At 35.5% G+C, this 15,942-nt stretch overlaps 2 protein-coding genes across 13 annotated transcripts; one reads left to right on the forward strand and one right to left on the reverse strand.

The window, feature by feature from the left end:
* Positions 1 to 454: 454 nt before the first annotated feature.
* On the reverse strand, positions 455 to 4,036 carry LOC135142741 (rab-like protein 3). Of its 12 annotated transcripts, none has more exons than XR_010282615.1 (8): positions 3,152 to 3,221; positions 2,934 to 3,025; positions 2,002 to 2,104; positions 1,658 to 1,715; positions 1,186 to 1,361; positions 1,074 to 1,123; positions 810 to 993; positions 593 to 641 (listed from the first exon to the last, which is right to left on the reverse strand). XR_010282615.1 is itself a non-coding variant. In XM_064074488.1 (7 exons), the coding sequence occupies exons 1-7, from the start codon at positions 3,947 to 3,949 to the stop codon at positions 522 to 524; spliced, it is 603 nt and encodes a 200-aa protein (XP_063930558.1). In that variant the 5' UTR covers positions 3,950 to 4,036; the 3' UTR covers positions 455 to 521. The 12 variants fall into 12 exon arrangements, 3 of the variants coding, with proteins under 3 accessions (XP_063930558.1, XP_063930557.1, XP_063930556.1); XR_010282614.1 differs by having other exon boundaries at positions 810 to 1,018; XM_064074488.1 differs by lacking the exons at positions 810 to 993; positions 3,152 to 3,221 and adding an exon at positions 3,946 to 4,036 and having other exon boundaries at positions 455 to 641.
* Positions 4,037 to 6,516: 2,480 nt separating this feature from the next.
* Positions 6,517 to 12,889, forward strand: LOC135142747 (E3 SUMO-protein ligase RanBP2-like). Its single transcript, XM_064074495.1, has 19 exons — positions 6,517 to 6,664; positions 6,729 to 6,858; positions 6,928 to 6,973; positions 7,082 to 7,190; positions 7,248 to 7,322; positions 7,377 to 7,475; positions 7,540 to 7,633; positions 7,683 to 7,813; positions 7,876 to 8,004; positions 8,059 to 8,236; positions 8,289 to 8,416; positions 8,476 to 8,759; positions 8,811 to 8,981; positions 9,043 to 9,108; positions 9,168 to 9,226; positions 9,276 to 10,783; positions 10,845 to 11,624; positions 11,674 to 12,294; positions 12,354 to 12,889. The coding sequence occupies exons 1-19, from the start codon at positions 6,554 to 6,556 to the stop codon at positions 12,810 to 12,812; spliced, it is 5,178 nt and encodes a 1,725-aa protein (XP_063930565.1). The 5' UTR covers positions 6,517 to 6,553; the 3' UTR covers positions 12,813 to 12,889.
* Positions 12,890 to 15,942: the final 3,053 nt, after the last annotated feature.

The raw sequence follows: 15,942 nt of genomic DNA on the forward strand, positions 1-15,942 counted from the left end.
AAATCATTTTTTATAAATTTGGCTTCTTTTAGATAAACAGTTAACTTTTATAAGTAAGGAGCTCATTAAAAAAGGTTAATAATATTGAATTAACAAAACTCAGCGACTACCATGTTTTAATTCAAAGGCTTTGCTTTTCTTATTAGGGAAGTATAGGACGTAGAAAAAAGCAATGCGAAACTCATACTAACGCGCGCGCTTAATTTAAACAATTGAAAAAGTTGACCAAAAGAAGCATTATTTAATTATTTTTTTAAAAAAATTAAGGGAATTAATTACGTATACATGTTATGACTAAAAAAAAAGGACCGACACATGTTATCTGTTATTTCTTAAGCGCATAAAGTTGTAATAAAAAAGTAAAAACAGTTCCTCCCAAAAGAAAAGCGATCAAAGTATAAATCTTTGACAGTCGTATTAAAGGACAGTTTTATTGGCAATAAAGTAACTCTGAAAGAATTGCCGTTTTGAATATTTCTATTACGCAAACACTCGACGTAAATTTCCACGTTATTCTGAATTTATTTGATATGACGTCTCTTGCAGTTGGAAATCGAATATTCGATAACCCGATCGAAGAAAAACCTAATTTTTTTCATAAATCCACTATTCTCAGAAAAACAATCCCGATTCAATCCGCTCTAAAGAAAATAAGGTTACTTTTAAAAATTTGGTAAGGACTGAAGATTTTTAAAAAAAAACTAAAAATAATATTAATATATATAGTATTATTCAGCACGTTTCTCTAATTTTATGGTTTTAAACTTTAAGGGTTATTATTCAGAAAAAAACAAAACTATATTGAATACAAAGTTTTATAGCAAACACGAAACGGAGCGCCTGCTAGACGAAGTTTGCAATTACCCTGCCGGACCAATCAGTAACTGAATTCTTTATTAATATGCGCATCCATTCATTAAATGAACGCCGCAGTTAACGGGATACTATAAAGATTCTTTCTACTCAATTGCTAATATTTTCCTATTATTTAACCTAAAAAGGCATTAACTTTTCTTTCCTTGTAAACAATTTCGGTTTTATAAAAAGAACATAAACGAGACAGAAAAGCAAACCACTACAATCCCATCGCCTCCTAGAAAAAAGCTATTCGAAACTTTCTGTCCTTTAAGAAATAAAAGCATGAAAGCAAGAAGAGGAGGGACGCAGAGAGCAGCAAGAAACGACCACTATCCAAGTCTGCTTTAGTGCCCACCAAGATCATCGGGACCCAACTCCTGTCGCCCTCGCCTAGTTCAGGGTCCCGCGTGCTTGGTCGGCATGAAGGAATTCTCTCACTAATAAGATTTCTGCTGTAGAAATGGCTGTGATTTTGAGGACTTGCAGCATAAATTTCTTTGAGCCTGCAGACAACAAAATAATTTTTTAGCATTTCTTATTACCAGCACTTGATTTTATTGTTCAACATGTATTAAAGTTTTTAACCGATCGCTACTAAAAATTTCTTTCACTTAAGCAATTTTAAGTACAAGCAGAATTTAGCTAACTAAAAAAAACCAACTGGAAGCCGGCGAGTACGGTCAGTGCGTTATAATTAAAAAAAATTTAATTATCGACATGCGGAATATTAATATTCGCTAAAAAGTACAGATGCTTTATTTATTGTTTATCACCACCAGCACGTGTATCTTAGTCTTACCATTCGTCTAGATTTTCATAGGATTTTCTATTCGTGACATCATGGACCAATATAATTCCTGATTTAAAAAAAATATTTACCAAACTAGAAAGTGTCAAAGTTGGAAAAAAAAATTGGTGCTCCCGACAACTCACTATAGTAGTTTACTTTAAGCATTTAACTAGAGCAAATGAAAAAACAAAATTGCTACCAAATTATTTTACACTTTAAATAATTATGAATTAATTTTTAAACAATATATCAAAAATCTTTAAAATGCATTAATTACTGACAATACGAGATGTTACTCAAAATTTATTTAACATAAAACCATTCGTATGAAAATATTATGACAAAATTTGCACCATCGAAATGGTCGTAGAAAATAAACCGGCTTTTTCTATAACAGGCAGATCCCGCAATATCCCAAAGTTCAATGTCGTAGGATCTTTCGTCTACAGTGTGAATCTAAAAAATATATATATATTTAAACCAACCAATAAAATTACATTTTAAAAATATGAAACCACTATAGGAAGCGAATTAAACCATCATGGAAAATAAATTCTATCTTATTATAGAAGTGAAAGATGTGTAAAGCTTAGCAATTTGCAGAAAAGTAAAAAGAATTATGCAATTTACTTAATCACGATAAAGTCTCAAAAGGGGAATATAAGATCTTAAATTATCCTAGCTTTGGCTTGGTGTATGCGCGGGATAAACAACAAGAGTAAAGAGATATATACCAGAAAACGACTAATCCTAATAAAGAATAATTTACAAAAAAACCCTTATAACGTTAATTATAGTGTAGAATTATGTAAAAAAGTAAAGTTTACGAGCTTCCGTAGGCTTTGTGAAAAAGATACCGAGGACTAATAAATAACACCAATTTTAAAAGATTTATATAACATTTTTATAAATTAAAGAGATGTGAAACTTGCGATTACTCATCCCAAGGAGAAAAACTCAAAAAATAAAAAAAATTAGGAAGAAAATTTAAGTGTAGTATGAGACTTAAATAAAACCGAATTAAAGTAAAGACGGATAAAACATAATTTTTGTATAATTTAGTTGGTTTTATGTGAGCTAGTATATAGTCGCTAACTCTACGACGCAGTAACTATTAAAGCTTGTATTAACAACGTTTCGCTAACTAGTTACTTTCCATAAATTATAACTATAGTAAAATTTTAAAAACTCACTAACGAAGCTAAGCTAACCTTTGAAAAAAGGTTTCCTTCTAAGTATAAAAAAAATTGTAATCTATTCTACAAAATATATATAAAAATTGAACCAAAACATCAATTGAGCATCCGATAGTGGTCTTGGGGAAGTGTAAGATTTCCTGATGACAGATTCCATTTACAAGGGAGGTCTTCCCAACGCCTGGAAAAAAAATAAAATAATAGTTTTACTTAAAAAAAGTGCATTACTTAAAAGCTACTTCATAAAAATGTTTAGTGGGATTATAAATTACTTAAAGTTATAATGCATATGTATGAGAAAGTGCACCAGAGTCACCAACAACAAGAATTTTGATGACCAAATGAGTGTTACTAGCAGACATAAAGGCTTAGTCCGGACAACCAAACTGTATTTACTAAAAGGGCTGTTTGGGCACCCACTGTAGGGTATATTAGTGGTAAAGCCCTTCCACTTTATATTTTATTTCACTTACCCTAGTAGTAAATTTTTATTAATATTTAAACCATTGAAAATGTGATTCTATTAAGTTGAGATTTCGTTATAGTTCTGTTTTACGGTGGGATTACTGAAATGCACAAGAAAAGGGAGCACATACGTTTTTTTTAATTGCGAAAAAAAGTATTTTTCAAATAAAGTGAAATACGCTGAACTTAAGTTTGGCAGTACTTTCTCTTTAATCAGCAATATTAAACTAACATACATATATATTCGAAAAGTGGGTAATGCTAGTGTTTTCTTTAACTTCCTTTTATCTTCTGTAATTTCTTAATTTTAAACCTTAAAAGGTGAATAGCAAGTCTTTCTTATTGAACTTTTATGTTTTTGAGAATAAACTAAATTTCGGTCGATAAGAAAATAAAAACTGTTCCCTTTCATTTATTTAAAGCAACAACAGTACCATTTTGCTAGCGCTCTTAAATAAACAGGCGTTTTGACAATGCGTAACAATGAACACTAGAGTAAGTTATGTCCCTTATTACTTTCGGGCAAATTAGTATAAGCACCGCATAAATTGAAAATTAAGGAACTAGAGTAGATCTACTGAAACTGATTTTAGAAAACTCTTTAGATTTTCTTAATAGAGCTATTAAAAGTATTACCCATGACGACTTCCTGAGAAGAGAAAACGTAAAAGAGGGCTTTTTTCTGAAATGGCTCAGGAAATCATCTGGATATTATTCAAAAAGGATTTTAATTTACGGCCATTACAATAGAAGTTTTCTTAAAGACAGTCAAACTCCCTAAGAACTAAAGTAAGATATTTCAGCTAAACGTATTGGGTAGGATTAATGAAGGGCGGATTGATTAAGTCAATGCTCTCGATGCCAAATTTTGATTATTCCTCCAATTAATGCGTCTATAAAAATAAATGGGTTATTGCGGAAGAAGCACGACTACAAATTATGTTTAAATTTTTTAACAAATATGAAAACCTCCAGTTAACTGCGGCGGAGGTCACCCAGCAAACCATATGAACTTTTTTTATTCGGAAAAGGCTTCTTCGTAAAGAACCGGTAAATTTAACACCAAGGAAGACGTGATAAGCCTAAAAGCTTCACAAACTCATAAATTAAAGCATATTATATATTATACCAAAACTTTACTTTCCTCCATCCTGACTGCTACCAGTAAACAAATTTCTCGTTTTCTTAAAAGAAATTTAATAAACTTAACAAACTCAGCTATGATAACCCAAAATATAAATCATATGAACCGCTGATGAATTGACGAAAGAAAAACGAATTACAGGAAATAGTGATTTGCCTCCGTATCGATATCCATATTATTTTTTTTGCGGCACTCGCTTATTAAAAAGATGAACACCCTGCGCTTAACCAATTTATCATACGTAGACACAACAGAGATAATACATATACAAATTATGGTGAAGTCATTCCCTTTCATTGAAAGTGAGGATCTACAGGAAAAAGATGCAACGCGAGTCTGTGACTGAAATTTTGAAAGCCCGACTAGAATAGTAAATTTTATATTGACAATAGCAAAACTTGTAAATTACTTTTTAATCTACCCTCGAGGTGCTCAATATTGCCATTTATTGACACCTGTATTAGGTCTTTAAAACTGCTATATTTACAAACTATTAGAAATATAACATAGTAAATTGTATATTATAGGCCAAAAGATATTATAGTACACAGCTATTAAAGATTCAACACGGTAATAATTTATTTGGTGCATTTAAAGACTCCTGGGAAGCGCCACACTTAGCCAAAATCACCAAATAAAGGGAAAAAATGCCGTGCTCGGGTCATTCATATACAATTAAAACAATTAGCCTTCGAGGTTAAAGACCTCTACACAAAAAAACATTTAGTTAACACCTTCGCATGAGTTCTCATAAACGGTAACCCCGATTTTCTTAAAAATTTTAGACCGGCTAGTTTCTACTTAAAACCAAATACCCGTAAGCTCTCAAACAGAAATTTTTTAAAAGAACACTGTTAAGTTAGAAACTATTCCGTTGAGCAAACCACCTTAAATATGGAAGACCCTAAAGTTTACGTAATGGTTAAAAAAGTGAACCCTTACAACCAAAGAAGTGAGATAAAGAAATTTTTATAATTTTTTTAATATATCGGTTTAATTCACTTTTTCTTTTTTAATACGTTTTGCTTGCGTGTCCTTTTCCAATTTGTCTTTTCCTTAAATTTGTTACACTCCCTTTTTAAAATAAAGTTGTCGCTTGTAATTGATTTATTTAAAAGTAATTCTTGTCTAAATAAATTCGTACTTGAAAGAATTAACTTGCTGACGCACCTACATCTTAAGTTATAACGCTAATAAACAAGTAACAATTAAAACTTTGATCAGGGGCCTAAGTGTATAGGGCTATAGCTTTCTACACAATCCTTTCACACTGACAAAGGCCCCCCCCCTACTTTTTTCCTTTAAAACCTTAAAACACGCTAAAACTTTTTTAGTTATCGTGAAAGTTTCTAAAGTATTTGTTAAAAACTTTTTCCAACCCTTACTGTCTTCAACTTTTGTATGCTTAACTAGGCGCCATTAAAGAAAAACATTATGAGCGTGCAAAAGTATAATGTAAGGAGTAACGTGTAGAACTCCAGTTTTATAGCGGAACTGTACTATTATTAGAGATTATGATAATTTTTATTTTTATAATGAGTTGTACAGATGCTCGGTAATATCGAGCGCAGACTATTGATTTCGCAAATAATTTATATTTAGGCTTAATCCGTATTCAGTTCTGGCAGGTATTACAAAACTGTAAGCATGCGCTTAAAGCGCATCGCTTCGAAAAAGTTAGCCTTTTCAGGATTCGTATGTAAGTTCCTGAGCCCATTGGTGGTTTGGATGCCTACTAACTCGTTTAGAAGAAATTAAAGTTGCATTTCGGAATAAGACTTCAATTCGTTCAAAACCAAGGTCGTCTTGTAAGATATCGTCCCGCACTAAATAAGGTGCGCCGGTCATTAGCCGCAGGAACTTGTTATGATAACGTATGGAGTAAATTATATAAACATGGTCCCTTTATTTCAGTTTTGTCTACAAGAGCAAATGGCTCATTCTTAGTGGCACTCTGAGCATAAGGAAGGCATGTTAATTGTAGTGCAATCCTAAAGGTCGCTAACCCCAACCACAGCAATGTGCTGAAATCAGTACACACCTTTTCACAGAGTAGGCAGTTTTGGGAAATTAAAAACATTATTGGACACGACATAAACTATGGCAGCACAATCTTCTCAAAAAACTTTTCATAAACAAGTTCAAAAGGAGAAGTTAGATCACTACGTGCAGTTAACTGTGGCAAGATTCAGCAAACTGTCTGAAAATGTGGTAAACTTCATAAAGTAATTTTTTGTACCACTTATGCTTCATATTCACTTCTAATTATAATTAGAAAGCTAATAAAATATGGGTTAAGTTGGCTGAAAAGTATATAGAGGTTGCCGGTGGTATGAATAAAATTAGCCGCCAGATGTTAGAGGAGCATATTGAACAACGGAACCCTGAATGTTATGAGGATGCTAGTAACACGCTTACTTTCCCTTTTACTTTTTCTTTTTAAATAATTGGTTTTTTTATTACTACTATAAAAGTTTCGCTTCTTATTGAGTACACTGGCCAGGAGGATGTAGAGTTTTTGTAATGTTACATTTTAAAACTGAATTTTTTTTATTTAAGCTACGGTTTTTTGTTACCCAGTCAGTCAATATATACTTAATCTTAAAGACTCTTTTTCCCTCTATAAAGGTCAGATCGTTCGCTTATAGCTCCATCTAACCTTGAAGCTTCTAGAGCAGTTCCCTTATTGACATCCAAAAAACTCGAACGCCTCATAGAAAGAGTGGAGCAGGAACTTGTAAAACTTCCTTTGCCTTTTTATATATCTTTAGTTCCCCTACTCTTTTCTTGCTAGGATTCTGATTTATTTAACGTAGCGAAGCACCTTAGGTATGTTAAAGAGTACTTAACCGCAGCGCCCGCTCCTCAGGTTAGCGTAGAACCGTACTTGCAAGGCTTGTTAGTTTTATTTTATTTTTTTAAGGACCGATTTGACAATACACGCGCTAAACTGTACTGGTGCCTAGAGAAGTACGGTTTGTCGATGTATAATTGTCCCGACTGGTGGTTCGCCGTGTCGAAGGTACGGAGCGCTTCTTCTGCTTCAAGAAAGAGTTTGCAAAATCACCGAACTTCCTATACAAAAGGCTTTTCAGTTGCACATGACCCATATGCTGAAAGCAGAACCGAAGTATCGCTTCTATGGAAGGAGTGTTCGCTACAGTCCTAACGCCCTGGCAGGTAGCTCGGAGTTTCCGCGAGTCTGCAGATCTACTCTTCATCTTTGTAGCTCCTGGAAGTTCTTTGGTGTACCCAACTTGTTTTGATCTTTGCGAAGCGTTTCTGCGGGTGTGCGATCGCGCATGTAGTTTTCACGCGGCTGATTATTGTGATACCGGAAGGCTAAAAGACTTTTATGAGGTAGTTCTCCGCTTTTTGTTTTCGTCTTCAAGCAGTGACGGCCAATCTTTGCTGTATTGCAGTGCATTCGAGCGGTTATCCGGTGCGAGCGCGAAGTACACATCTTTTCTGACGAGAACGACTGGAACATGATGCTATATGAATATATCGGGAGATTCTTTTTGCGCTGCGCTAATTACTTTTACGAATTGGTTGTTTACCGCTTCGCTGCGTATGGCGAGTAGCTAAACACACCCTTTTTGTAGGACGATGAGAATGACGTGAAATTTTTTAGTTTCTGCGCTCAACACTTCGGGTTGCCTTTAGAAAAGAAGGAAGATTTTCGGCAAATTCCACTGCAGCGCCTTTATTACCGCTCTCTGGCTGGTCAGCGGCTCTCCGAAAGTTCTTACGCCTTGTTATTATTAAACTTCAAGGACACTAGTAATTATTTTTTTTCTTACAATCTCACTTGTTAACTGTTGCTCTGTGACAGAGGGCTATTTCTCGTGGCAGGAGGAAGTCATTTCTGTTGTGAACCGGTTTTTTGGAGGCAACTGTGAGCGAGATTTGTTGTTTAACGAGTTTGTCTATCCACTCCGCGACCACGTGGCTTTCGAAGAGGTTGCTCACAAGCTTGCGTACTTTCGAGCATCCACTTTTGCTATGTTTGTACTTCTCAGGACGTATCTAAGTACGACATCCTCTCGGTTGGTGCGACAGCGTGTTCAGAAGTGCTGCAGCCGCACCACCTGATGAAGTGGCTCGTCGGAGATCTGACTCGAATTTCCTGGCTGCGAAGTGTTTGGGCAAAACGTGCTGTTTGCGAACAGCGGATCTCTCAGAATTGTCCGGCCCCTGTAGGCCTTTCCAGCTTCCAGCCGCTTCTTCAGGCCGCCTTTGCAAAGCTCGGAGGCCGGAGAGTGCCTCCTGCCAGCTTTGACCATCTCCAGTCGGTAGTGGGAAGGTTCCCTCCTTTCTCTCTTCGTTTCTCTCCGCTTGCTAATCCTCCGTTCAGCCTATCACTATTAGATATCGACTTCTTTGTCGGTTTATGTCTGCCCGTCGGGAAACCTGTTGTTCCGTTGCAGATTTACGAGCGCAACCGGAAAAGTGGCTTTTTGGACTCTCCCTTTGTATTCTGGACTTCCTTGGTCCACATGTATCAGGTCTCTGAGGGCTGCTTCAGGTACTCCTTGCTCATTGGTACAACGGATAGTATGCGGAAAAATCATCGGCTGTGTCCACAGGTACAAAGAGGGAGAAAGCTTGATTGGCGATCCCTCAGACATCTTGGCGGACATCATTGAGCTGTGGTAGGCTCCCTCTCTTTGAAGGGCAGCGGCGTTTAGCTCCCCTCTCCGTTCCTCTGTAGGAATCATTCCAAAGCCTTCAAGGACGTCCCCCGTCTCAAAGAGTATCATATGTTTGGAGGTATTGGTTTCTCGGCTCTCTTTTTCTTTTATAAAGTTGCTTTCCACAGTAGAACCTGCGTCTGAAAAGTTTGAAAGGTCACAGCATCATGGCGGCAGTAGTTTAATGCAAAATGACTACTTCTCACCAATGAGCGCTGCACAGCGTCCCTATTCTGGCTCCCGCCCTCCAATGGAGCGAGGGCATTCGAATGGTAGTCTGCCCCACACGAACGAGAGGGCTGCAAGTATACCGTCACCGCCCTCAGAGACGCCTTTTACCATGACCTCCTCCCTTGCATCTTCAGTATCCCCCTCTACTACGCCACTCGGATCCGAGGCCTTCTCTGCTTCTCGTTCCCACGGGCCTCCCGTGTTCTCCTTTGCGTTTACCGATCTTTCTTCTGCCAACTCTGTCCAGAACGCACAGCAGGTGCAGTTGGAGCCAAACCCCCCCCCCTTCTCTGCAGCCGCCCAAGAGAGGAGCAATGCCGGGAGCGAGACAGAGCCTGCCATGCAGTTTAAGCCCATTCTTGACGTCCAGAAAGTGGCAGAGCATACTGGCGAAGAAGACGAGGACTGTCTCATGCAGCTGCATGCCAAACTCTACCGCTTCGATTTGCCTTCCAAGGCCTTCAAGGAGAGGGGTGTCGGGGTTCTAAAAATGCTCCAACACCGGCAGACTGGACGCGTTCGGCTGCTCATGCGTAGAGATAATCTTTTTAAAATATGCGCAAACCATTACTTGACTCTGGAGATGGAGCTCAAACCAATGGCATCCGCGAAAAATGCATGGATTTGGAGCACCCCTGCTGACTTTTCCAACGAAGAGCCTTCTTCGGAGCTTTTTGCCATCCGTTTCAAGTGTTGTGAAGATAGCAAGACTTTCAAAACATTGTTCGAGAAGTACACTCAAGAAGAGAAACAGAGGGATAGGGGACCTTCACAATCGTCTCAGATGAATATCTCTCTCGCCCTCCCGCAAGGAGCTACGCCTGCGGAGAACAAACAACTCGAGAGGAGCCAGAAGCCCTTCGACTTTCGCGAGAAGTACACTCAAGAAGAGAAACAGACGGATAGGGTGCCTTTACAATCGTCTCAGATGAATATCTCTCTTGCCCTCCCGCAAGAAGCTACGCCTGCGGAGAACAAACAACTCGAGAGGAGCCAGAAGCCCTTCGACTTTCGCGAGAAGTACACTCAAGAAGAGAAACAGACGGATAGGGTGCCTTTACAATCGTCTCAGATGGATATCTCTCTTGCCCTCCCGCAAGAAGCTACGCCTGCGGAGAACAAACAACTCGAGAGGAGCCAGAAGCCCTTCGACTTTCGCGCTGTATGGACTGCTTCTGGCGAGCAGGCGATGTCCACTACTGATCAGAGTTCCTTGCCGAAATTCACAGGCTTTTCTTTTTCAGGCAGTAGTGCACAACTTGACGTTCATCTACAGAAAAATTTAGAAACTCCTTCAAAGTCGTCCACTTTAACATTTTCGAAGAATGAGCCCTTCAATTTCTCAGCGCCTTCAAATCTGATTCGCTCTTCGTTTTCTGGGATCACCGCGGAAAGTCGGAATGAGGTAATAATCATTGTATTTATATTATTAGAGGGACGTTATACTAACTTCTTCGCTGCTTGAGGCTGGGAAAAAAAGCGCTGAGAACGAGTCGCAAGGAACCACCGATGACTCCCCTCAACCGTTCTTTGAACCAATATTGGAAGTAAAGCCAGTCAAAACTTTAACTGGTGAAGAAAACGAAGAAGTCTTACTGGAGCTACATGGTAAACTTTATCGCTACGATACCACAAATAAAAGTTTTAAAGAGAGAGGGACGGGAATCATGAAAGTATTGAAGGATTCACTAACGAAGAAAGTTCGGTTACTCATGAGGAGGGATAAACTGCTCAAAGTTTGCGCTAACCATTACCTGACTAAAGACATGACCATCGAGCCGCTCAAATCTACCAAAAACACATGGCTTTGGTCGACCGCAGCTGACTTTTCCGACGACACTCCCACGCCTGAGCTTCTCGCCTTGCGCCTGAAAACTGCTGAAGATAGCCATAAGTTTAAGGAAGTGTTTGAGTCTTGTACTCGCGAAGACCACTGTAAGGACGACCGAGAAAAGATTGCCGGCGCAACCTTTCCCGAGGAGACTGAAGTTGCCCCTCGCCCAAATTCTATTGCTTTCAATAACGGAGCGGGAAAAAAATTGACGTCTTCCACTGTGGCGTCCAGTAAGGACGATGAGCTTATTATCGTTAAGGAGGTCACGCCAACCGAAGAGCAGATCAAGCTTGCCTCTTCCTTATTCTTCCCAAAGAATTTCTATACAATAATTGAGCGCACATCTAGTGAGAATTCTCCGTCGCAATCACACGCTCGCCCTCTGTTGCTCGGAGATACTCAGTCTCTCCTGGTATTAGTTTAAGTTTTGTGTTACGACCTTTAAGCTGTACTATCTATAGGGCCCCGCTTCCGAATCCCAGGAGGTGCCACATGGACTCAAGTCAGCAGAAACTGGGTCGGAGGCGCCTGAGACATCCCATTCCGGTCGATCCAGCGAAGATGAGAATTATGTGAGCAGTGAAGATGATGCCTACAGTTATGACGAACCGGATGAAGACACCGATGCATACACCGACGTTTCTTACGATGAGAGAGAGACAGAGGAGGATGACAATGACTCGGATGTATATGATGGTGAAGATGATGGTGAAGGAGGGGACGGACTTTCCTCCTCTGCTTTTAATAAAGAAGAGGGAAAAGTTTTGGTTTCTGAACACTCTACTGCTTGTATGCCTTCCATGATACTTCCTGAGAACTCTAAATATTCGCTGTCTACCGAAGCGAGCGACCCGAAGACACCTTTAGGATATGTAAAGACGACCAATGTGGATGATTCCGCTTTTACTGTGAGCATAACCCCTAGCGAAATTTCTTCAGCTTCTCCAACTGCCCTAGCTGAAGACAAAGGTTCTACTGTTAACCTTTTTTCTTCTTTTCTCCAACCGGGAAAGACTTTTTCTTCCGGATTTGGAAAATCTCTTGAAGTTAAGCCGCTGTCCTCCATTTTCGGTCCTTCTCAGGTGACCCACATTGAATTTGGATCTTTCAGATCTCAATGTATTCTATTATTAACTTCCAGATTGCGCACGAAACCAACGAAGAAAAAGAGGAGGCCGCTAAGGATGTTTCATTTGAACCCATTTTAAACGTCAAAAAGACGGAGGCACCGACGGGAGAAGAAAATGAGGATACTCTTCTCTCAGTTCGCGCTAAATTGTACCGATTTGATAAGGAAGTTAACACCTTCAAGGAACGTGGAATAGGCGATCTGAAGTTTCTGCAGAACAAAGAAAGCGGTAGGGTTAGGATTGTTATGCGCAGGGATAAGATACTTAAAGTTTGTGCCAATCACTACCTCACTTCCGATATGAAACTGGAACCCCTAAAAACTTCCAAATGGTCTTGGTTATGGGCCACCGCCGCCGATTATTCAGATAACGAACCTTTAGGTGAAGTCTTTGCCGTTCGTTTGAGAGGCGAAGAGGACAGCAACAAATTTGTAAAACTATTTGAAAAATACACCAAGCTCTCCCAGTAGGCAATTAGAAGGCCTCGATTTACTTTTACGAAGCCAATACAAGTATAAAATTCATTCAAGCCCTTTCTATTACGGCATTGTTGTAGTGCTATAAAGTTTTGGCTCAATCAAATAAAATATTATTTTTGCGACTTTTTCTTAGTTTCCTATTGTCACTCTTGTTTATATGTTCCCTTCTCTGGTTCAGATATTCGAAGTTAACTTTTTTTTTTTCGGCAATCAATTTAAAGTCATTAGCTTGGAGGCATAAGCGCATTTATGTATCGGAAACCCTTGTAAATGTTTTATTTTGGGGTTACTTTTCCTTTAAGAGCTTTTTTATAAACAAATGGCACTAAATGATTTTTCTTAGAAGCTATAAACTTACACTTAATCTTATAAGGTTGTGAATTTTCTATCTTACAGTGTGTGCTCCCAAACGTTCCCTTCAAGCTCGTCACTTTATATTACATTCCCTGCATCACTTAACTTATCTTACTATCTTTTACTTTGGTATCCCTGATTTTTTTTTAATTTTACTTGTTTTGTGCATAAAGAAACGCCCTCAAAAACAGTAAGAAAAAGTTAAAAATTGAATGAAAGTGTTTTTAAAATTATTTTATGATATTCTGTAGTAAAAAAGTTACCAAACAATTTATTATAAACTAAATCATTTAGAAGTTAATCCCTTAAAAATTGATTTACAACTACGCAGCGGGAATAAAAACTTTCGAGGTATATAAATTTTTAGGCAGAATCTTTCTTAATGTTAAAATTCTCGTTATTGTTGCAATAGTAGAATATTCCATATCAACTCTTGTGTTAGCATGTACTATACTAGAGTGTCTAATTGTTCACCCATTTTTTGGAGATTTCTTGTTTAAAAAAGAGAATGGTGTCTAATTGTTCTCTGGTGTAGAATTATTCTAGCTATTAGGAAATACTTAGTACTTTCGGAGAATATCTCATAATAATTGACTAGTGACAAAAATAATTCTACCTTCAGAGAACTATGCAATAATTCTAGTTAACAGAACATTTGTTTACCAAATGACTAGAATAACTCTCTTCCTACCAGTACAGAACGTGTATAAAAAAGTAACTCATTTTTTTTCTTGGTTTATAAAGTTTTTTTTTTTATATCATTTTACTAATTTTAAGAACGGAACTTCAATAAAACCTTCGCTAATATTGTACTTAATCCGACTATATGCCTTGGAAAAAAAAAAATTAAGCCTGTTTAAATTAAATGCAGCTCTCTTTTTGAAAACAAGTTTTTCAGTTTTTCACACAGTTGAAACGGCTCTACCTGTATGTACGAAATGTTCCAATAACATATATTTATTTTATTAACTTCTAGTCTACAGCTTTCCGATGATGTACAGTGCTTTGTTGGCTAATAAGCCTTAAGGAATGCGCCTTTGGAAATACAAGCAGCAAACTAAATAAAACTAGTTTTAAAAGGGTACACTTGATATAAGTAAAATAAATAAATTATTAAGATAGAAAACACTTAAAACTATTTTAAACTTTTAAATAAATAAATTTAAAATTTTTCGAAATTTTGTTTTAAAACAATTAATAGTAAAAAATATTAAAAAATTGAACAAACTTTAAACAAATTTGATAGCACTTCAAAAAATGGTTTCATAAAAAATTATTTTAAATCAAAAAAATTTGTTTAAAATTTATTTTCACTTCTCCTTAGTATTTTATTATTTTTACTGAAAAATTTTAAATATTTGGAGAAATAATTAATCAATAAATAAAGAAATAAAAATTATAAATTTTCTTTATAAACTTATACAAAAAAATTAATATTTTCTAATATTTTTAATTTATTTTAAAGGTTTTCCTTTTATTTTTTATTTATTTATAAACTTTTATTATTATTTTATTTTGTTAAAACACCTTTTATTACACTTTTAAACCCAATTGAATCTAATGTTATTCTATTTTAATTTATCAAATTTACAACGCATTCAATTTTTGTTAATAAATAAACAAAGCAATCTGAAAAAGTAACAGAAGCATCGGTAATGAGCTTTAAGTAGGATGGTTGTTTTATGAGCACTATTAAACAGCTCGAAAAAATAGTTTTACTTGAAACCGTGGAAGTGCTGATTCCCTTTTAAAAGGAAAATAAACGCCGAACTTTTAAGTTATTATATCTACTACACTTTATTTGTAGTTTTTCAATCAACATGTATTATTTTAACTTATTAATTTAAAAATTTTGTTAAAGCTTACATTTAAAATAATTTTAATTTTAAATTTTTAAGAAAAATCATCTTTAAAAACTTTTTGTAGGCATATATAAACATTTTTTTTTCAATTTTTAGTTTCTTTAAATCCTAATTTTTTTATTCGATATTATAAAATATTATTTTTATTTCTTTTATATAATTTTACTCACTTTAGGAATTTTATTTATCAGCTAAAAGTTATAAAAATAATTTCATGCATAACTTACTTTAATAATAAAATTCTACAATTTATATATATATTATGATTTTATATATTTGTAAGTTTTTTTTATAAATATTTCTTTAATTGTAATAAGTAACATACTAGTATTTTCTTATAAATATATTTTAATTTTTTTATTAATTTCCTTATATATAACTCTAATATATTCAAACTATTTGATCCACTGTATTTCTTTTTGAACATTAAAATATTTTCTTGACATATCTTGTACCTATTTACTAAGTTTTATTGATTTTTTTTTTCATTTTTTTTACTTAATAATATTTTTTATGTGTTTTATATTTTTTTATTGGTTTTTATATTATATACAAACTTTATAAGCTTTTAAGTTTTCTTGTAAACAAAAAATAATTTTTTTTTTTAATTTTTATAAGTTGATTTATTTATAATTCTTTTAATTTAAAGATTACAAAATTATTATTTTTATAATTAAATTTGTAATTCTTGACAACTTATCAAACATTTTTGTTTAAATTTAATCTTTTTAATTTATATATATATGTTATTTCTTTAATATATATCTTTACATTTATTTTCTTTGGTGATGGATTTTTATGAAACGAATCAAAACAGTTGAAAACCTTTTTTTCTGAATGACTTTCAACTTTTACTTTAATATGAAATTTTCATTTTATCATTGACAATCTTTATTAAAGAATTT

The sequence above is a fragment of the Zophobas morio genome, unplaced genomic scaffold (assembly GCF_036711695.1).
Source record: "Zophobas morio isolate AGI-343-1 ecotype UQ-CSIRO unplaced genomic scaffold, CSIRO_AGI_Zmor_V1 ptg000052l, whole genome shotgun sequence".
Taxonomy (NCBI): Eukaryota; Metazoa; Arthropoda; class Insecta; order Coleoptera; family Tenebrionidae; genus Zophobas; species Zophobas morio.

Excerpts from the sequence above, each read along its gene's own strand:
- LOC135142747 (XM_064074495.1), top strand. The coding sequence starts at position 6,554 with ATGGCAGCACAATCTTCTCAAAAAACTTTTCATAAACAAGTTCAAAAG. Across the intron at positions 6,859-6,927 it reads TGAATGTTATGAGGATGCTA|TTTCGCTTCTTATTGAGTAC; the intron begins GTAACACGCTTA and ends CTACTATAAAAG. Across the intron at positions 8,760-8,810 it reads CTCCAGTCGGTAGTGGGAAG|CCTATCACTATTAGATATCG; the intron begins GTTCCCTCCTTT and ends TCCTCCGTTCAG.
- LOC135142741 (XM_064074486.1), bottom strand. The coding sequence starts at position 3,206 with ATGTCTGCTAGTAACACTCATTTGGTCATCAAAATTCTTGTTGTTGGT. Across the intron at positions 1,716-2,001 it reads TTTCTACGACCATTTCGATG|GAATTATATTGGTCCATGAT; the intron begins GTGCAAATTTTG and ends TTTTTAAATCAG. Across the intron at positions 642-1,073 it reads GAGGCGATGGGATTGTAGTG|AGCGGATTGAATCGGGATTG; the intron begins GTTTGCTTTTCT and ends TATTTTCTTTAG.